This window comes from Hydra vulgaris, chromosome 11 (assembly GCF_038396675.1).
Source record: "Hydra vulgaris chromosome 11, alternate assembly HydraT2T_AEP".
NCBI lineage: Eukaryota > Metazoa > Cnidaria > Hydrozoa > Anthoathecata > Hydridae > Hydra > Hydra vulgaris.
In genome coordinates this window covers 41,086,812-41,110,166 of record NC_088930.1, presented here as the reverse complement: position 1 = coordinate 41,110,166, position 23,355 = coordinate 41,086,812, and the positions used below count along the sequence as shown (strand labels likewise).

Below are 23,355 nucleotides of genomic sequence, written 5' to 3'. Positions count from 1 at the left end.
ACAGTTTTAGTCGGAGTTGGTACTTTTTTTTACGACTCCACACCCCTGCTTTAATGCTCGAAACACTGAATAGCTTTACACGAGAGTCATAGATCCTGATGGCACTAAAGCTCAAAAAAATTGCATTTTTCAACTTCTTATTTAAATAGTTTACTTTGTAATTCGTTTTTCAGACAACCCTAATCAATAACCAATAACCCTAATCAATAACCACTAACCCTAATCAACAACCCTAATCAATAAACCCTAAATCAATAATCAATAATAAAATTGCATTTTTCAACTTCTTATTTAAATAGTTTACTTTGTAATTCGTTTTTCAGACAACCCTAATCAATAACTTTCAACTCTAAACAATAACTTTTTGATTTGAGTCTTATTTCTGACCCTAAATTTATCAATTAAAATTTTATATAATAAAATAAAACTAAATTAAAAAATTATGCCTCTGACCTTAGTTCAATTTCTATTTGTTTTCCTTTAGTTCATGCCAAGTCTAGACATCACTAAAATTAGTACCACGTAGTTCTTTAACATCAGATTTACCCTATCGTTTGTTTAACGAGTAATCAGTGCAAAAAGGTTTTGTCTGACGCTAAGAACTGTTTCTCAGATTATTAAACCTCTTATATTATCCCAATAGGTTAGGTTTTCAAAAAATCTTTAACAATGCCATTAACAAAGACAAGTACAAACGAAGTTCGTTTAACTTCATCAATCGAAGTTAAACGAAGTCAAAGAGCAATTATTCGTAAAACTTCGGTTAGCATAATAGTACTATCCGTCAGGCAATAGTACTATCCGTCAACTTTTCAAACTTCCTTTTATCAATTAACATTTAAATCAGGTTGACGATTTATTTATCTTTTTTAATTTAAATTTTTTATCGTCAATGCTGTCTTTTAAAAACAGCAAAAAAAAAAACAAACAACAACATGCAAAATCAAATATTTATATTTAATTAAAAAAATTTTTTTTAGATAGTACATAAAACTAGTGTGTTGATCAGATGGAATCTGCGATTCAATCAATCTGACTCAAGATTTTTTTCGATGTCATCTAAGAGCTTTAGAGCGGCTTGCGGTATTCTAGTACCTAATAATATATACGTTCATGATATAAATTAATTTTGATAGTGATCATAAAAAAATATGAATAATTGTTTAAAGTAAGAGGGAAAAAAAAAAAAAACCTGGTCCGAAAATACTAGTAACGCCACACTCATATAAGAATGGATAATCTTGAGGTGGTATAACTCCTCCACAGACGACCACAATATCTCTAAAATACAACAACCGCCATGTTACAAATAACTTTATTTATTACTATGAAATTTATAAACAAATAAATTATAACTATAACACATGTTATGTAACCATAAAATAAATATTTAAATTAATATAATATTTTACGTTAAATTCGAGAAACTAACCCTCTGCCCATCTCTTTTAAACATTTAATCATATCAGGTACTAATGTTTTATGACCAGCTGCCTGAGTACTCACTCCTACTGAATGAACATCAGCATCAACGGCTTGTTGTGCTACTTCTCTAGGAGTCTGAATAAATTAATATAAATTAAAATAATTTATACTTTTTGTTAATTTATATAATTGAAAAAATTTTTAAACAATACAAAACGCTTAATAGAAGTCATTAAGAGAAATTGAAATCATACTTGAAACAATGGACCTATATCCACATCAAATCCGAGATCTGAAAAACCAGTAGCAATTACTTTAGCACCTCGATCATGACCATCTTGTCCCATCTTCGCAACAAGAATGCGAGGGCGGCGACCATATTGATCGTTGAACTTCTATACCACAATTAAAAAGTTAATCATATTATTACGATATTTAAAAATATTTAAAATGAATTTCTTTAACTTAATCAATACTAACGATGGAAAAAACTTGTAAAAAAATTTAATTTGATTCAGAAAAAACTAAAAACTTTTCTGCTAAATCAAAGCTTAGCTGAAGAGTTTTCTTTTAAAACTTATTACGACAGAAAGCATTGTTGTAGATATTAGTTAAATATTAATTTAGGTTTGAAATTGTCATTGTGGATGTCATTATATTGTATTTACATACTAATGTAAATTACACAACATGGATATTCACGATGGTTATATTCAAAAAGAACTCATAAAAAGCATCTATTGTAAATTAAGCTATAACATATCAGCGGTTAACAGAAAGAATGAGCAAACTGAAAATTTTGGTAAGTGGCCACGTGGAGTCTGTTGTATCAAACTTGTTTGTACTGTTTATAAGCAACAGATAAACAAAAGGTTGCAGCTTTAGATTTCGTATTTCGAGAAAAGTGCAATTATAGAAAGATAAAAAAATAGAAGCAGAAACTCTTTGTAAAACGTTTTTTAAAACTAATTATTTTTATGAATCTCTTCATAATTTTTCAAAAATATTAATTAAATAAAGTTTATAGGCATATAAACTAGCATATTTGTGACCCATCTGACCAAAACCAGTCACATGTATAAAATTTTAAGTTTTGAGTGTGATACATATTTAAAAAGGTATAATATTCTACTTTAAAATGATGCAAAAATTATTGCTCTAGCTTGAACCTAGCCAAAGTTATGAGCAAAAATGTAACATCTATATTAAAATTTTAAAACGGAAAAAAACGGGTTTAAAAGTTTGATGTCATATAAAATAGAAAACTCCTTAGCAACCATGCATGGATTTTGTTTTAATTTGGCACACATCTACTGTGATACATTTGCAACAAGTCCTAAAAAAATTATTACTGTAGCTTGATTACTTTTTAAATTATAACACTTTTAGTACATCGAGAATATTAAATTATTATCAATTTTTAATTTTTAGATTTTTAAATTTATTGACAATATCTAAAGCAAAAAAAATACCTAAATGTTGTTTATAAAAAATTTCATGTGCTGGTTTAAAAGCATAACAGAGTAAAAAGTGAAGAGTTAAAACAAACATTAAAAGTTTAAAACAAAAATTAAAAAAAACAGTTAAAAGTCTAAACCACGCCCTCGTGCACCACGACCCCGACCTCTAGGTGGCGTCTCATTGACAGTTTTTTGTTTTTTACCAGATTTACTGTCTTGTTTTGATCGTTTTTTTGAATGTCCTCTTGTACTTTGTACCTCTGTCAAAACTTCGTAGTCATCGGTATCGCTGTCGTGGTCCAGAGGTACAGAAGTCATCGACTGAAAATTATCATCGCAAGGAATTATTGGAGCACCAGAATTTGGTAACGGACAAACAACATCTTGCAATGAATCCTTGACATATTCACGAATTTGATTGTACAAATAATAATAATTGTCATGTTTATTACTGAAAGTGGACCAATTTAATGAGTAATCACAGAAATTTTAAGACAATAGCCTCACAAAAATCACCAAATTAACCATCAAAAAATTATTTTTTATTAAAAGTTAAGTTTGAATAGCAAAGAAAAGTTAATTATGTAAACAATTATGCAAAAAAATAAATAATGATAAAAATTGAATTTTTGAGATGTTTTGATGGTTTTCTCAATATAACATAACGCGACATCCGACTGGTTTTGGTGCATCACATTTGTAAAAAAGTCAACTTTGAATTTTTTCAACTACAGGCAAAAAATGGGTAGTATGTTAATGATAAAGATTGAGAAAATTTTTAATGAGTTGTAGTAAGAACGTGTTAGTAAGCTTTTTCGGATAAAAAGACGCAACTGAGGAAGAACCAAGAAACTAAGGTTTTTATTCTGTCTGCAATCTGAAACTAACAATAAATAGTATTTTTCAAAAAAATCCTTAAATAAAATCTGAAATTAACAACATAAGAAATAATATATTTTTTAAAAATCAATTTACTCCCAACAAGGTTGCAAGCAACCACTAAGATAAAAGTTAACAGAGTAAATGTAAAGAGTAGAGAGTTGAAGAAAAACTGACTGAAAACTTAAAAAACTATAAACTGCATGAGTTAGAAAAGCATGGAGACAATGAGAATTCTAAAGCGAAAATGTTTGAGGAAAAAAACTCGACAAACTAAACAAAAGTTTTACAAACATGAAGAAGCAATTACTGTATAAGGTTATGCAAGTTATGCAATAGTTGACTTGCACAGCAGCTATGGCAGTATCTGTAGAAAAAACAGATGCAAATTTACAACAGAGAGACAGATGATCAAGTTTGGCTGTAAGAACTATCCTACAACATTTACAATGCGATATTGGACTTAGTCTAAAAGAGAAAGAGCCTCATTAAAAGAACCAATCCATATATGACAACAGTAATCCATAAAAAGATGAACAAGAGATTTATAGTGGTAGAGAACGGATTCTGGAATAATAAAATACAGAGCACAATAAAGAGAGACAACTTTAGCAGATCCTAATGTTGCAATTGATTGTATATAATATATTCATGAGTCAGAAGTGATATTGTACTAATGTTGACAACTAAACATTTGTATAATATCTTAATTACTTATATTAAAAATATTAAAACAAACCTTCATATTTAGGATATTTTTGCAGACAACACCTTACAAGAAATTATAAACAGTCACTTTAGATGCTAAATTTACTGAAAAAAACTTTTTGCAGTATGAAAATACAATTACTTTACTTTAATCAAATCAAACTTCACATCAAAAAATTTAGGACAATTTAGGATTTAAATTTCTTTAAAAATAAATAATAAAGTTAATACTAAATAATTATAGAGATAAATACTATAAAAATTAAAAGGTTTAGTTTATGATAAATAAAATAAAAATATTACCTTAGCTCGTGATAAAACATTTTCAATTTCATTGGTAGAGCCATATTCACTTTTGTAAGCACCACTAACCATTCGATCAGCTGCAACATGACGTTTGAAAACTTTTTCCATAGCATCAGATATTTCCCCTACTGTGCAACGAGCTCTTGAAGCCTAAAAGCAAAATACCTGTGGGATTTTTTTGTTTGTTTCAAATTACGCAGTTTTATAATGATATTGAATTATATCGTGTTTTAAAAATGATATTGAATTATATTGTGACAATGGTATGGTAATTTTTCAAAATACGAATGGTCCTCAAATGGAAAAAAAATTAAAAAAAGATATTGTTGACATATTTAAAATAAACGATATATGGTATAGTACTTTATTTTATAATGTAGTAACATGCTTCTTGTAATGAAATATATCATAATTCATCTCATTTAGAATTGTAACTGCTATTTTGCCAATTCACAGCAGTATGTAGAAAGATAACTATTGTATTAAAACTCATTTTTTTCCTTTTTTTATATCTGAGAAGGTGTCAATATTAAATTCATTGTTCAAAAAGTTAAACAAGCAGAACATTAGTACTTTGTTAACTTTAACTTTCTGTAATATGTGGGTGTATCTATGTGTGCGTGTGTGTGTATGTATGTGTAGTGATACTGCATTGGAGTGCATATACTATCAAAAAAGTGCTCAATGAATTGAATCAGAGCTGTAATGTAATATGTATGTAAAAAATATTGTTACATGATTTTCACAACTTCAAGTTTCATGCTAATGTAATTATTAGGTGAAACACAAGTTTCATGCTATTGTAATTATTAGGTGAATTTTAAATAAATTTAAAAGTTAATATACTTAACATATAATATATTAATGTATTAGAGAAATAATAAGTCAATTTAAAGCACATCTTCATAATAATATTTCTCTTTGAACACACCAAATATATCAATACCATTGTCAAACTTGTGTGCACCACATTTTAAAGGTATTTGGAGATTTTATTTGGAGCGGTATGCTATTTCACTAGATACAATGTACTTAAATACGGTCACATTTCTATTGTTCCATTACTGTTTTGAATTTGAGTTTAAATAATTCATTAACTTCAAACTTTTTTTATTGTATTTGTAACATCTTCCGTAGAAACAAAATGAACATTGGACATAATACATTAATGCACCAGATAATAATGCACCAGATAATAATATCTTTCTCTGGATTACTTGTTGTATTGTTGGAGTACTTGTTGTATAAAATTCTTTTCATGGTATTACCAATAATATCTAATGGTCCATGTAAACCAGCAAAAATGTTCCAGCATAATTTTAAAACATGCTGCTCTTCCAACCAAGTTATTACAGATGTAATAAAAAAGTTTTTAAATTACCAATTTAGCTCATCTATCATGTAGCATTTACCTGAAATTAATCCAAATATGCATTTAATACCCTTAGATTTATTTGAACTCTTATCAAAATCTGAAATGTCTAAAAGAAGGTGGAGCTTCAGATCAAAAATTTATTCAGCAAGAAATAAATAGAACAGCCTCTTCATATGATTCTAAAGTTGAAAATAATAACACTAACAACAATGCAGTGATGAGTGGTTTGTTGTGAACAATATGAGTCGATTTGTAAAATGATATATTTTACAGACCTTAAAAATGAAAATTGTGATGATAGTTTGTGTTAGCTTAGATCTTTTAGGTCTGGAAATTATGTCTGAGCAAAATGCCTCTGTAGATGAGTATTTCCCCCTTTAGAAAGGTCATTAAAAGTTCTGTGTTTTAATCCCAACTAACCATTAACGCTACTGGATCAAATTTGACACGTGATGCAAAAGTAAGACAAGCTATTTGTATTGATTTATAATATATTATTTAATACAGACTACCCTGCTCCCAGTAATATAACATTTCTAAAAGTATTTGATGAGTGTGTAAGTTATTTAAAAGTAGTTTTATCACTGACAGATGGACTGTACAAAAAGGTTAACTGTGTGATAATTGATAACTTGTACACTTCACCTGATTGTTTTGGCCCACTGCATCGTGCAAAACAAAAGGACTTATGCACTTGGAAGCCTCCTAAAGGTGCAGGTCAACCAGTTTTGGTGTAGAAAAAACTATGATAATGAGAAGCAGTCTACAATACCAAATCAACGCTGTTTCAATGATGTTAACTAAACATACAGTTGACTCAAATCTGGAAAATTTTAATTAGTTAAGTCTGGAAAAGTTTAGCAACTTCTTAAAAAAATCCTGCTATAAAACCGAATGTTGTGTTAGAACACAAAAAAACAATGTATGGAGTAGATCAGAGAGTTATGTCAGTTTCCATGTAGAGAGTCATGTCAGTATCCCATATTTTGTACAGGTTTGAAAGGATTGGCGAGCTTCTTCTTTTTGTATTTACAATTCATTTGGAGAAAATTAATCTAAACAAACAAGCACCTATAAAAGTAAACTTGGTAAATTAAAAAGTAAATTTTCATTCAAAATGAATTTACCAACATGAAAATTGCTAAACCAATTGTGTAAAAGTTGTTTTTAATTTGATATGGAATATATTTTTGAATAAAAAAATTAAACATGTGTTATCTTTTAATTTTTTTTTTAGTTTTTAAAAATTAATTATGTAATTTTGTTGTTGCGTATTTGTGTTTTTATTGTTATTTTTTTTTTACAATAAATCAGATTAAATCTTTATGGTGATGAGTATCAGATTTATTTTAAGAAGGGTTGTTAAGGAGCAAGACAATGAGTATAAATGAAATCAAAAGAAATGATTGAAAGCAAGTCAAGTGTGTTTCAATATGATCCATTGACTAATTTGATACATCATGATAGGAGAGAGTCGAGGATTGAACCTTTACAACTCCACAAAAAAAAATTTTAATGTACAAGAATCCGGATTGATTACATGTTGTTTTTATGTTTTTTACACTATAATAACTTATTTTTTCTAAAAGTGTGAAGGGATTGTTTCAAATGCTGATGTCATATCTATACATATTGTGTAAACATATTTTCCCAAATCTGTAGGTTAATTCGTCAATTAATTTTATAATTTCATGCTTAGTATTTTCTGGAAACCAAAATGTTTATGGTAAAAAAAGTTTTCTTTGTGTAAAATGGCCCTAAGTAATAAATAACACGTTCAAATTTTTCAGAGAAACATAAATATCAACTTACTATCTAGAGGGTTTGGGTTAAGGCAGCATACATTTTTTTACAAAAAAAGCCATATGAGTTTAAGTCAGCTAAAAAAGTCAGTAAGTGTATATCTATATACAATATAGTATATACACACACGCACGCACACACGCAAGCACACACATATAAAAACACTTTCTTGGTAAACTTTAACTTTTACCATAATCTATCAACTTCAAAAAAGATGACCAGAAGTCTTTTTAAAGTCAATTAAGTTATGCTTTTGTGGTTTTTTATAAAACAGTTAAATTTAAATGTTTTTTACTGTAATTGGTCTTATATTTGTCAACATAAAACATGAAAACAACATAAAATATTTTTTACTATCTTTTTTAAACCTAAGTGTGTGTGTGTGTGTGTGTGTGTGTGTGTGTGTGTGTGTGTGTGTGTGTGTGTGTGTGTGTGTGTGTGTGTGTGTCTATATATATATATATATATATATATATATATATATATATATATATATATATATATATATATATATAATGCTTATTAAATTAAAGTTTTTAAATTAAAATGATAAAAAATATATAGAACTTTTTTTTTTTATAGAGGATAGAGGGAGATAGAGGGAGACTACAGTCAACACTATAGGCCACTCAGAAAAACAGGTCGAGTGTGGTACTTCCAGTGGCATTGGGTGGATTTGAACCTAGAACCTCTTGATTAACAAATTTATATTAACACAAATTAAAGAAATATGCAACTTATAATTTAAAGTGCAATTCTACCTTTATAGCTAAATCCAGCAAATTGCCCTCGGATGTCCGACAACATTCAGTAATTTGATTCAAACAATATTCTGCCTAAAAAAGTGCAATATAAAGAGAGCAAATTATTTTTTTTAATAAAAAAGTGACATAAAGTATATAATTTATTTTTATTTAAACCATTAGGTTGTGAATAACTTATGCAACCTTATTAAAAACTTAAGAAATTTTGAAGATAAAGAACAAGATCATATTGTTCTTAAATTTGATAATAAAGGTTTTTGATTAATATTTTAAAACATCTAAATGGTTACAAACTTTTCATGAGTACTTTTTAATGAATAAGAAAATAAAAACTAAAAATATTATGAACAATACCGTAAAAGTAATACTTATGTTTCTTCTACATCATTTTTTAACTTGAATACAACATATATGCATAATAATAAACCTAGCTCATTTTCTTTTTTAGTAAAAAGTTGAATTTCATGACTCAAACAACACAGAAAAAAATAAAAGAGATTTTTAAAACCATTAAACAAAAGTTTACAAAAGCTAACTGAATGTTTTTTTATAGAGAACTTTAAAGATTTTTAAATAAAAAAAGATAAATATATTTAAAAGAAAGTAGAATGAATAAAAAAAATTACCTTGGCGCTATCTCTTGTTGATCTTAATATCTTAAGTTTTTCAACTTGACTCAGTCGAACCATAGTATTGTCCACAGTCAATACATCAACTGGATCTTCCTTTTCTAACTTGTGTTTGTTTACACCAACAATAGTTTCTAAATAAATAATATAAAAAACTTTGTGACAAATACCAAAGCAGCTTTTTAAATATTAAAACAGTATGTCCAATTTTTAAGTTTTTTTTTTTAGTTTTTAAAGGTATGAGTGTAAACATTAATGATCACTATAGTATTTAAAAAAAAGTTTTCTTATATATTTTTATGTAACTATTATGTTACATAAAAATGTATAAGAAAACTTTTAGTAACTTAAATTTTATTATAGTAATATTACTGTTAAGTAGAATTTCTAGTACAAAATAAACTTTAACAAAAGTCTAAAAGTATATATTTTCATAGATCTGCTTCGTTTCAACCTTCTTGAAATCACTTTCCACTATTTACTAATGGCAATTATAAAATAACTAATAATAAAAAAAAAGAAAATAATAACTAATGGCAACAAAAAAAAAAAATTTAAACAATCATACTTATGATATGTAAATTAACATTGAATTTTGACAAATAAATAAAAAAAGTGTACAATAGAGAGACAATAAAACCTAATATAATAACTCTAATAACTCTACAAATGATTTATATATCAATTAAAATGTCAATTATAAATCAATTTAAATATCAATTAAAACATGAAAGTTAAAAAAAGGTACAGAAAGACTTCAAATAAATTTATTATCTCCTATGGTATGGTTGAACTTCATTTAAATATTTTAAAACTTAAATAAACAATTTAAGTTTTAACATATTTAAACTTCATTTAAATATTTTAAAACTTAAATAAATAAATAATTTAAGTTTTAATATATTTAAACTTCATTTAAATATTTTAAAACTTAAATTCTAGAGAGAAAAAATCAAAACCTTGTCCTGAATCAATCCTTGCTTGCCTTTTAGCAGCACTTTCTTCAATTCGAAGTTTAGGCATACCTGATGCAACAGCTTTTGCCATTCCTCCCATTTCTTCAACCTAAACTTGATAAAAACTTCATTTATTATTCTTTATTTACAATTCATTCTATTATGCATTACTTTCCTGATTAAAAACTGAGGACAGCTAGAACTAAATATCTAAATATACCTAAAATGGGCAAAATAATTTATAGTACAGAGCTTTGCGAATAACAAACCACAATGATATTATAGTGACATCATAATAACATCATGATATTATAGTGACATTGTGTTAAAATAAGAAACTATGATTATGTTTAAAAAAATTCTTTATTGACAAAAAGATTTTTGATGACAATGACTAAATGACAAGTGGTTATTTTGTTATTTACAAAATGTTATCAATTTATGGTTTTTAATTATAACTTATTTTAAGTTCATTAAAAATAATTTTAGGTTCATTAAAATAATTTTAGGTTAATAAAAACTATTAGAAAATTATTTTAAGCTAATTAAAATTAATTTAAGTTTATTAAAATAAATAACTTCATACAATCATATAAGAAAACTTTAACAAGAAGATCATTATTACTAATTGATTTTCTATTTTTGCATTAAACAAGTTTTTTTTTTAATTTTAAAATTAACTCTGACGTTTTTCACTTTTTTGTTTTTCTACAGGGTTGTTTAATTTAATAGATTACTGGTAAAAATGAAAAAGTTTCAAGAGTAAATAAAAACCTATTGAAAGATCTTTCATCTCTCTAAATTAAAAAAAAAAAAACCAAAACCTATTGAATGCCACCTTCAAATCCAAGTTTGGCATTTGTGAGTATTTGTTTTAGATTACATTACTGAGATACCATTACATTATTTGAGATACCTAAATTGGTTTTTATTAAATTCTTCTTCATACATTAGTAGTCCGTATTGCTAGATTTAACCATTTGGTAGCTTTTGAAAAACAAAAATTGATTTGGCTAATGATGGTTATCAAAGAAGTTTATAAAACTTTTGTAACTTGATGTGGAGAGAGTGAAATTTTCACCAATAAATGGGACCCAGTTAACATAATGTTTAGCAGTAAGTTTTATTTCAGAGAATTTTTAAACTTTCAATATGTTCAATTGTATAATGTATGTTTATGCAATAAATTTAACTTTAAAAAAGTTAACTTTTAAATAAATTTAACTTTAAAAAAGTTTAACAAATATAAGCAGTTTAACAACATATTTGTTTCACAATATATTTATTTAACAAAATGAATTACTCAATACTTTGAATAACGAAAAAAAAAATCAACCTCTTCAACAATCTTTCTAGAAGCAACATATATTTCATGAGTAAGATTCTCCATTAAATAAGAACCACCCCATGGATCAGCTACCTGTAAATTGAAACAAAATAAAAACAAACTGCAGACATTTTCCTAATTTACAATAAATGTAAAGTATAATAAAAAAATAATTTAACACTGTATTATAAACTTATGCTTATAAAATATAATTCTGCATTATAAGATATATAAAATATAATTATGCATATATAAGATATATAAAAGATGTTTGATTTTTCATATAGAAAATATAACATTAGTGATGCACTTATGACAAGCCAGGGGTGTACCCTCATTGTCGTCTGGTGGTACAGGACAACTCGTTTTCTTCAAGGGCGACTGAAATTTAAAAAAAAAAATGCCTGTCAGTAGCTCAGCAGGATGACCAGACAGTTTGAAAGAAATGATATGAAACAGATATTGACTACGACAAAAATGACGATCTTTAAAAGTTGTATTTATAGTTATCTCTTTACCAATATCTTTTCATAACAAAAGTTACTTAATATTTTTTAACAGGTTATAACTTTTCACTTTTTTTATTAACTAATTTACTTTTAATTAAACCGCTTCTTATTAGACATTTTTTAGTAGTCAGACGTTTAGATTTTTTTCTTCAGTACTTTCACCTGAGAAAAAATACCAAAAAAAATACTATTATACCGGACTACTGATTATCATAGACAACTCAAATGAGAAAAAAAACTATTTCAGTCGTCCGCAGGACGACCGGGAAAAAACTAGAGGGTACACCACTGCAGGCTCATCAGTACATCACTAATGTAATATATATTACATATATTAAGGTAATATATTAATATTAGGTATGTAATACATAAGGTGCGCCTTTGTACCAGTAATAATTTAGCCTTGTAGCCACTGTTAATAAATCAACTGATGCCATTAGCTGATTAGGGCGTATCAATGCTGATGTATAAGTACATCTTATATATCTGTTTTACATCCTTAATAATATTATATTAGGCATATATATATATATATATATATATATATATATATATATATATATATATATATATATATATATATATATATATATATATATATATATATATATATATATATACATTAAACCCTATTATTAGCCACTATCAGCCTTTGCCATCACTGTACATCACTGTATAATATAATTAACTTAATGATAAATCCTAATGATAAACATGCTACATGAGAGAGGTCCCAGAAAAGTTAACTGATTTTGGTGCCTTAAAACTTACACTATTATCCTAATATTTTATTAATATATGTTTTTAATTTTTCCTTTTTTAATGTAGATTTATCATGTTTGTTTTTTTAACATATATCATTTATTATTATCATATAATATATTAAAATTAGGACAGAAAAATAAATTTATTTTTAAAAGAATATTTCATAACTTCAAAATATTAAAAAAAATAATACTTAAAAACCTTGGGTATGCCTGACTCTTCTTGCAAAATAATTTGAGTATTTCTTGCAATTCTTGAACTAAAAGCTGAAGGCAAAGCTAGAGCTTCATCAAAAGAGTTTGTATGAAGAGATTGTGTTCCACCAAATACAGCTGCCATAGCTTCAACTGTAGTTCTCACAATATTGTTGTAAGGATCCTATAATAACATAGTTATATTAGTTAATAAAGTCTTCATTACTGCACTGCCTAGAATACACTATATTTAGATTCGGTACTATTCTACTATATTGTTCTGCGTTTGTGTGTATATATACATATACATACATACATATATATATATATATATATATATATATATATATATATATATATATATATATATATATATATATATATATATATATATATATATATATATATATATATATATATTAGTAGTAGAAAATCACTTAACAAAAATTTTTTCCATTTAACACTGTGTTTCATCAACAAAGATTCATCAGAAATGCATTTCTGATGAATCTTTGTTGGTGAAACACAGTGTTAAATGGAAAAAAATTTTGTTAAGTGATTTTCTACTACTAATATAATTGCTCTGTTCTTTTAAGAACATTGAGCACTCTATTGTGTAGAATACTTTTTAAAGTTGTTTAAATATATATATACATATATATATATATATATATATATATATATATATATATATATATATATATATATATATATATATATACACACACATATATACATATATATACATACATATATATATATATACATATATATATATATATATATATATATATATATATATATATATATATATATATATATATATATATATGTATATGTATATATATGTATATATACACGTATATATAAATATAAACTACTTGAAATGTTGCTTGCAACTTTGTTGAAAGTGAAAATGTTTAAAAAATAATTAAAAATAATAAAAAAAAATAAAAAATAAGTCTTTTGCTTTTTTTTTTTAATCTTATAAAATAAATGCTATTAATCAAAATTAAAGAGATATTGTTGCAACCCAATTTTCAATTAAAAGTAAAACTGCAAAGCTTGATAAAATTTTTATATATAAACTTTATTACATAGCTTGAAGTTTACATCAATTAGATATTGGGCACATTTTACACTTTCATTCAAATTTTCTTATGAAAAAAGTGGTGACTTTTTCTCAACATTAACTTTGGTGTAATGAGTGCCGCGAGTTCTGTGCAAACACGCGCAAACGAGCATTAAGTTGCTCAATATATTATGTTGAAACATTCATGACATAATAAATATAATTTTAAAGCATAAACAAAAATACTTGTTCTGTTAGAGACCATCCTGAGGTTTGAGAATGTGTTCTAAGCAACAGTGATTTGCTACTCTTGGGGTGAAACTTTTCTTGAATTAAATTTGCCCATAATTTGCGAGCAGCTCGAAATTTAGCAATTTCCATATAAAAGTTCATGCCAACACCCCAAAAAAATGAAAGTCGTGGAGCAAAGCTGTCTATATCCAGACCAGATCTTATACCTTAAAATAGTATATATTTAAATAACTTTTGTGAACAATTGTTTAAATCATTCTAAGAACAACAATGCCTATTTATATGAAAAATGCTTATTTATACAAAATAACCACCTTAATTTTAAGTAAAATTTATGAATAACTTCTAAAAATACATTTCTGCATTAGATGACCACTTTTTTTACTGGTAAAATACGTTTCGCACTACTAAATATACATGTATCCATAAACAAATACCTTAACTCTAATTGTAAAGTAACTCTTAATTGAGATATATGAGCTATCAATATGTTTGATTCAAAATGATAATATCAGTTCAATATTCTTGCTTGCCTTATTTAGGAGCTAATTCATGTTTAAAAACATTTTAGCAGAGAAAAATGTTTTACTAAAATTAAATTGAAAAAATGTTTTACTATTTAGTTAAATACAACAAAAGTATCTTTAATTTTGATTCCATGAATAAACCTCTTGCTTTTTTTATTATTTTAAATTTAACATTGCATAGTTTGGAGGAGTTTGCATTAACATAATTAAATATGACATTATGAAAATATTACAATTAAAGCAACTTTTTACAACTGGATATATGTGTTTTTTTGATAGACAAGATAGAGAAAAAGGACTACATTTTTTCAGGACAATGAGCTAAAAAGGAGAACTGACTTATCTAAAATGAGTTATATTATGTTATTTGGGTTGGCTCTTCAAATGATGCCTTTTTTCTTGTAGAAAAGAAAAATGGTTTGCAAATTTTGTTGGAGCTACCTAGGTCGAGTCTTTGTCAAACTATTGTATGACTTATCTTTTTCCTACAAATTCTATCATCAGTCATTACTCAAGCAAGCTATCTTAAAACAAGATATTTTGATCTTGTTTCAAGATACAAAGATCAAAACACAATCTTAAGTGGAAAAAAAATGTCTTAAATAATTAAGAAGCTTAAATAATTACCTGTTTTACAATACTCTATGCCATCAGCAATTGTGAATGCAGCTTCTAAAACAGCATCTGCGCCAGCTTCTTGCATGTGGTATCCAGATATTGAAATACTGTTGTACTTAGGCATATGCTAAAAAAAATTAAAAAAAAAAGAAGGTTTTTAGCATGCGCAATGAATTTTCAATTTAACAACAAATTTTAATTTAACAAACTTCAAATTTTTTTAAATCAAAAATATTTTAATGCTAACATATCTTATCAAAAACTACATCATTACACTTTAAGTCAAATAACTTGTTATATAACCAAATAACTTTAAATAACATTTTTGTTATAAACCAAATATTTTTGTTATAAACTAAATTGTTGATTTAAAAGTTTAGCCTTTTTTTTTTTCTTCCTGTAAGTTAATATTCTAAAAATCAAAACATTAACACAAGATAATCAAAAAATAATGTTATATACTTTAGCAGTATATGAAAAGATATCTCCAATAATTTTCATTGAATGTTCCGGAGGATATATGTAAGTATTTCTGACCATAAACTCTTTCAAAATGTCATTTTGAATTGTACCAGAAAGTTTTTCCTGTGACACTCCCTAAAATAGAAAATTAAATAACTTTTAAAACATTGTTACCTTGTTTGAATAACAACATATTTCATAATATCAATTTACCTGTTCTTCTGCTGCTACAATATACATAGCAAGAATTGGTAACACTGCTCCATTCATCGTCATTGAAACACTCATTTTGTCCAGTGCAATACCATCAAAAAGGGCCTGAAAAAACAAAAATTAATTATAAAATAGAACATAAAATTCTTCTTCTGAACCAGACACATTAAAAACTAAGAAATCTATGGTTTGGTCTGCATTTTATGACCTTTATATAAATCCAATTTTCTTTTGTACCAACTTAAGTAACAAGTAAAGGTTATTTTAAACTTATTATATTGAAAATCCATTTAAGACGTAAATCTTAAACCTATTTTGCCTTATTCATTTGCAAAAGCTATAATTTTTTAACTTTTGTTAAAAACTATAGCTTTTGCAAAAAACGCTTTGTTTTGTGCTGCAACGACAATGAGGTTTTACATGTAACTTGTAAAAAAAAAAAGGGATTTTTTATATAATCATAATTTAGTTGCAATTGGAAGCACCCTACAAGTTTCCAAAAACATTGTTAAGTATATTGCAGGGAGCAGAAATTATATGTCAGAAACAGTTGCAACTTTGAACTTTTTTTTCAATTTCAATTCAAAAAAAAAAGCAATAACATAGTTTTGTTTTTCATGCTTTATAAATGGTCAAGTTATAGGGTGGGATGAAAGTTACTTCTTTTGAAAATTTCTTTTTTACACCCTTAGATTTAATCTATATAATAACATTGAATTTAAAAAATCTCAACCAATCCTTGAATATTTAAGAAGTCCCTAATAGTATCTGTAAAATTCCATAAACATTTAAAAAGTAATCGTTCTATAAAAATATCATTATTTTAGATTTTGTTGCATAAAAACTATTGCTTATTAACAATAAAAAAAAGTTTGTTATGGTTTAATTTTATAATTTATTTAGACAAGTTTTTATAAAATGTGACTACAATTTATGAAACTTTTATAAAATTTCCCTTCTTTCGAGTACCAGGTTGATATACTTTTAAAGAAACTTTTTGTATAATGTAAGGGAATCATTAAATATTCATGGGTCAGTTGGAACATCTAAAAATATTTTGTAATCAATAATTTCTTAAATCCATTGCTATTTTATTATATAGAACATACCTAAGGGGGTAACACAAAAAATTTTCAAAAAAAGTAATTTTCACCCTACCTTAACACATAATCTTCTGTTATTGTACAACTGTCTAAACATGTGATTTTATTACCTACTTTTAATAGGCTAGCTTGATTTGAATAACAAATAAACACTAAGTTAAGCTACTTCTATAAACCTAAAAAAATATTTATTAGCGAAACATAGCATAAAGTATATTTTAAGTTATAATTATTTATCAGATGTTATAATTATTTATAATTATATAAAGTTATAATTATTTATCTAAGTTATAATTACTTATCAGAATAATACTTTTTAATATATAAATATTCTTAGATAATTCTATTTTAAATCACGTAAGAAAATAATTTTAAATATTTTAAATATGTACACACCTTCATGTCATTAACACTGTCTACAGCTACTCCTGCCATTCCAACATCACCATGCACACGAGGGTTATCTGAGTCATAGCTATATGAATGAAATTTATGAGCTGAGAAAGATAAAACTACAACATTAATATTAAAAATTTGACTTTTTGATAAAATGAGTCACACTATCAAATTTATTTTGAGTTAAAAACCTTTTATTACATTAAACATCTTTTAAAACTGTTTGCTTTTCATATTAATAACTTCTACATAAAAGTTTTATTTCATGCAAAACAAACTGAAGTCACAAACATATACATTTTTGAATTTTTTTGTAACTTTTTGTTATACAGATTTAACTTTTTTGCTACAGATTTTATATACCAATTTATATTAATGCGTGTTTGTGGAACCCACTATAAGCTTTGAAATGTAAAAAAAGCCCTCAAGTTTTAAAATTTCGGATCAAAAAAGTATTTTTTACCTAATATGTATATTAACATCCCTGTAAATGCTGCCAGTTATTGAGCTTCCTGCTTCTCCTTGTGGCAACTTATCGATACAAACTTGAAAAACCTTTTAAAAAAAATAAATATAACTTCTGTTTATTAATTTTTTTCTTAAGCTGTTTTTCTCCCTTGTATTCAGATGCATTGTATTTAGATAAATGATGTGTTTTAATTATTGAGTGAACTGATTAGAGAGAACTAGGTCTTCAGGTTTTTTTACTTTATATGTTTCTTTTAATGAAGCTTGGTCCATGTTATTCATATCTTTTAGAAAACATTTACAAAATGTCTGTTTTGTTTACAAAATTTTCACAAAATAGAACGATAAGTTCTAAAAATAAATTTTTTTTGCAAAGAATGTAAAAATAAAAAAAAAATGTTTAATGCCTGATTTTAACATTGAGCTAAAATAATCATTGATGCTGCTTTCATCACTATCACCATTTACTACAACTCTGACATCAGCTCCATTCACTACTACCATTTATTACAACTTTGACATCAGCTCCATTGATTGATTTAAGGCAAACCACTTTTAATTTACTTAGCAATAAATGGTGCTACTCAAAACCTCATCCTGTTCATATATGGTAAAAATTGAATCATTAATGGCAAAAATTATAAAGTCTTTCCCTTTGTCTGGTGGTATATCATAAAGGTGAACGTTCAGAATAACAAAAAACGATTAAAGCAAGACAAGATGAGACAAGAAAACTGATTTAAGCAAGACATGCTCATTATAAGTTCAGTGAATTTAAAATTCCTTTTAGCTCCATATGTCCTGCTTTCAGTCCAAATATGCAGATCTATTCAGGCTAGTGATTCAAAGTCAGTGTATATATATAAATTCACAACTTACTTGCTCTTTGTGAGACAACTTACTTGCTCTTTGTAATTTGAATTTAGCTGTTTCTTTTTTCAACCTCAGTATTGATGGCTATTATCCTTTGATTAGTAAAGATTCCAATAGTCACATGCTTATACTGGGCATATACTTGCACATCAATTTACTTATTTGTTGAGAAATCAGGTTTGAAGTTAGGCTCTAGAGACTCTTGTAAAATTTTCAACAGTGCCATTAACAAAGGTAAGTCAAACATTCCATCTTTAATTCATGGGTTGATCATATTAGCTCTCTCAAGGAGAAGTAATAAGATCAAGGCAGAGCTATTTGCAAAGAACTTGTCCTCTAATTTAACTCTTGAATCTAATGGGTATACTCTTGCTGCCATTCCAGTCAAACAAGTAAACAGATAACTCACCATAGCTCTCTCTTCAATTCTCTCTAAACTATTTTACAAGGGCTTGACTGAATCTTGTTTTCTTGCTTGCTGGGAAATGACATCTGAAGTGCCAATTTTATAAACAACAAAGTTTTTGAATCTTTGATGAACAAATTTCTAACATACTATCTTGAGTCTAATAACTTTCTAACAATCAATGTGAATTTCAATCTTTTCGTTCTAAAGCATATCTTTGAGTTACATCAAACAAATCTTTCAATTATCCCCGTATAGAATACTGTTGTCATATTTGGGTTGGTTCTTCTAATGATGCTCTTTCTCTAATAGACAAGGTCCAAAAATGCATTGCAAATGTAGTTGGATCTGTTTTGTCCAAATTTTTACCCAAATTAAATCTGTCAAGCTTGATTTAATTTTGGGTAAAAATTATTTTTTGGGGCAGCCCAAGAGCTTCAAACATCAGACAGGTCTCTAATATTATCAATTAAATATTATTATAAATTATATTAAATATTAGTTAACTATTTTATATACAGATTATTATTTGAGATTATCTTCCATATAAACTATAGTTTTATAACATAAAATAAAATAATTAATTTTGACACTTTTTTAAAACAATTTTTTTTGGAGATGTTTTTATCAAATATAATTATTTTTGAATTTTTTATATAATTTTGCTTATTTTAAGACTCAACATGACATATTTTTAAAAAAATATTTTCTGATAATAATAGAGACCTGTCTGATATTTAAGGATCTAAAAATATTTTTTATTTAAAAACTTTTTAAACCCAGTATTATTTTATATCAAAATACTACCTCAGATTTCTACTGAAGAATAAAATATAATGGCTAATAAATCTTTCAAAAAAAAAAAAAATTTAGAAATGTTATAGTAATTGAAATTAACTTAAGTAACAGGTTGAATTTTTAAACATTTTTATTTAAAAAGAAACTTGAAAGTTTATTTATTAAAAGCTTAAAAATGACAACAACACAATCCCAACAACAAAAGCAATAAAGAGATTTTAAAAATTGTTGTTAATATTTAAAATTTAATAATTTTTTAAGCCATATATCATTATAATAAGCTAACTGATACAATTGATGTAAGTGAAGATTTTTATTTAATTTTATATTATATAAAACGAAGATTTTTATATAATTTTATATTATATAAAAAGAAGATTTTTATATAATTTTATATTAGATAAGAACCTTCACTTATATTACATAAAAAGGAAAAAAGAATCAATAAACTAAAAAACCCTCACAAATATAGTAGAATTAATAACTTCTTACCCTCTGTGTGTAGGCAAATCAAATGCTACACTAAGCCCTTGCTGACCAGCAGCTATATTTTTTTTGTAAAAACGATTACTTTCTTCCACTGTGCTGAAACCTGCATACTTTAATAACAAAAATAAACATTATTTCTTTACTTTATTCCAAGCTTTAAATAAAACAATTTAACACTTCATTAACTATTTTACAAATAAAAAACAAAAATATAAAAAATAATATTACAAAATCACTTGAGAAAATGCAAGTCATGTTTATCAGTTGATTTGCTATTACAAATGATAACTATTAGTTAGAAAAATACTTGTCTTATAGTCCAAGGCCTAAATGTATACATTGTTGCATGTGGACCACGTGTAAATGGATAAACACCAGGCATTTCATCAGCAATATCTTTAATATCATCCCTGGTATAAACTGGTTTCAAATTGATACCCTAAAATGAATAAATAAATTATTACTAGATAATAAAGTTTTTTACAAACCATTTGATTGCTTTGCTTCTGCATTTGTCAGTTTTAAGCAAATTTGAAAAATATTAAATTTTAGTTGCATTACAAAAAAAACTTTTTTCTACAGTTAAACTGTTTAGTGTTATGATAGTTCTGTGCATTTTTGTCTTCATTAGTAAATATAATAGATAACAATTTGTCAATTTTATTTAATCAAAATATTTTAGATATTAACTATTACTACAAACATAAATGCTTTTATAATTATACATTAAACATTTTATTCATATTATAGTATCTTTTATGTGATTGTATTATTATTCAGTTTTTTAATGAATTTTATTACTTAATGTAAATAAATATTTGGTAAACAGTAATATAAATAATAGTGTATAATAAATATTTGGTATATCAATTTGGTAAATAATAACTTAAGACTATTATGAAAGACTATTTATTAGAATTTGATATTAAAAAAATATATAACTATTAGGAATAGGATAATTAGGAATTTATAATAGCTAAAGATATTAGGCAATTTTTAAGACAATAATATTAGAAAAACCACATAATAAATAATAAAAGTAATTCTTAAAAAAGAAAACTCAGTAGCTTACTTACCTTAATAAAAATTTATGCTGTTTTTAGTGCAAAAAATGAATATTTTTTTAAAATTATTTTAAAAACTTTTCCCCTTTTTTTCTCTAACATAATTTTTATACTTTTTAAAATATACAAAATACGTAGAACAAACAAAGAAAAGACAAAACAAAAATTTATTTTTCTCCTTCCAAAATATATAAAACTAAATACCTCTGGTGTTTTCCACGTCAGCTTTTCTATCGGGTCTACTCCTTTAAGCTCTTTTTTAGCAATACCAATCCATTCTTCCTGTAATGATGCTTTGTGAAGAGATCGATACAATAATTTTTCTTTCTAAAAAGAATTTATTTGTTTTGTATTTATATAATAGGGGTGTATGGAGGGTGTAAAAAAGATGTATCAGAACCCAAAGTTTAAGATTTCTAGTTCTCAAGTTGTAACAACTTCTATTAAATGTTTTAGCTAAACTTTTTTATTACTAAAGCAAAATTATTTTAAACTATCACTTAATCAAGTTATAAGAATGATAGAATGCACTGTGTTCTTAATTTAGATCTTTGTTATAACTTCCAATTGAAAATTATAGAAGGGAGAAAAAATCAATTGAAACTTCTAACCTATTGAGCAAAAGTCAAAGCTCCTTAACATCATTAATATATGTGTATTTTGCTATATTATGATTCCTAAATAATACACGATAATGTAAATTTTTAACCTCTATTACACTTCAGTTACATCCCTACTGTGTGTGTGTGCGCGCGCGCGCGCGCGTTTATATATTATGAAAGTAGTTATAAAAATAAAAAGTTTACCAGTAAAAAATTTCTTGATAAATGCAGCATTGTTTCAACAAAACAGGTCTAGTTTGCTTTCAAATCGAATTTGAAAAAGTCTATAAAATTCTGAACAGATCGTTTACGCACATATAGTTATACTTAAAAATATACATATATATATTTATATATATATGTATATATATATATATATATATATATATATATATATATATATATATATATAAATATATATATATATATGTGTGTGTGTGTGTGTGTGTGTGTGTGTGTGTGTGTGTGTGTGTGTGTGTGTGTGTGTGTGTGTGTGTGTGTATGAAAAAATATACATATATGTAGTATGTGTCTGTGTGTATATATATATATATATATATATATATATATATATATATATATATATATATATACATATATACTTTTTTCCACCATAACCTTGAAACACCATTATGCTATACAATCACCCCCCCTCCTCTTTTACTTTTCTCATACTGAACATGATAAAGATAAAGCTGTTTTACAGAGAAAAAGTTTCACATGGTACTACTATAGCATTCCTAGATCATTAATTCTTTTGCTTATATTTCGCTTTTCTTTTCCATTAACTTCCAACTCTAATGGTGGCTGCTTGGAGCCTTGTTGGAAGTGAAAGTGTTTAAAAAAAAAAAGAAAAATATTGCAGATATAAATATTTGAAAAATTATTTTTTATACTGATTTTCTTCAGTCT

The 23,355-nt window shown here is 25.8% G+C and overlaps 1 protein-coding gene across 1 annotated transcript; it reads right to left on the bottom strand.

The window, feature by feature from the left end:
- Window positions 1-936: 936 nt before the first annotated feature.
- Window positions 937-22,802, bottom strand: LOC100209405 (methylmalonyl-CoA mutase, mitochondrial). Its single transcript, XM_065811093.1, has 19 exons — window positions 22,648-22,802; window positions 22,046-22,168; window positions 21,085-21,216; window positions 20,781-20,887; window positions 17,744-17,822; window positions 16,245-16,349; window positions 16,032-16,166; window positions 15,579-15,696; window positions 14,419-14,630; window positions 13,108-13,284; window positions 11,642-11,725; window positions 10,309-10,414; window positions 9,347-9,483; window positions 8,718-8,792; window positions 4,776-4,928; window positions 1,680-1,820; window positions 1,433-1,560; window positions 1,193-1,281; window positions 937-1,095 (listed from the first exon to the last, which is right to left on the bottom strand). The coding sequence occupies exons 1-19, from the start codon at window positions 22,675-22,677 to the stop codon at window positions 1,028-1,030; spliced, it is 2,199 nt and encodes a 732-aa protein (XP_065667165.1). The 5' UTR covers window positions 22,678-22,802; the 3' UTR covers window positions 937-1,027.
- Window positions 22,803-23,355: the final 553 nt, after the last annotated feature.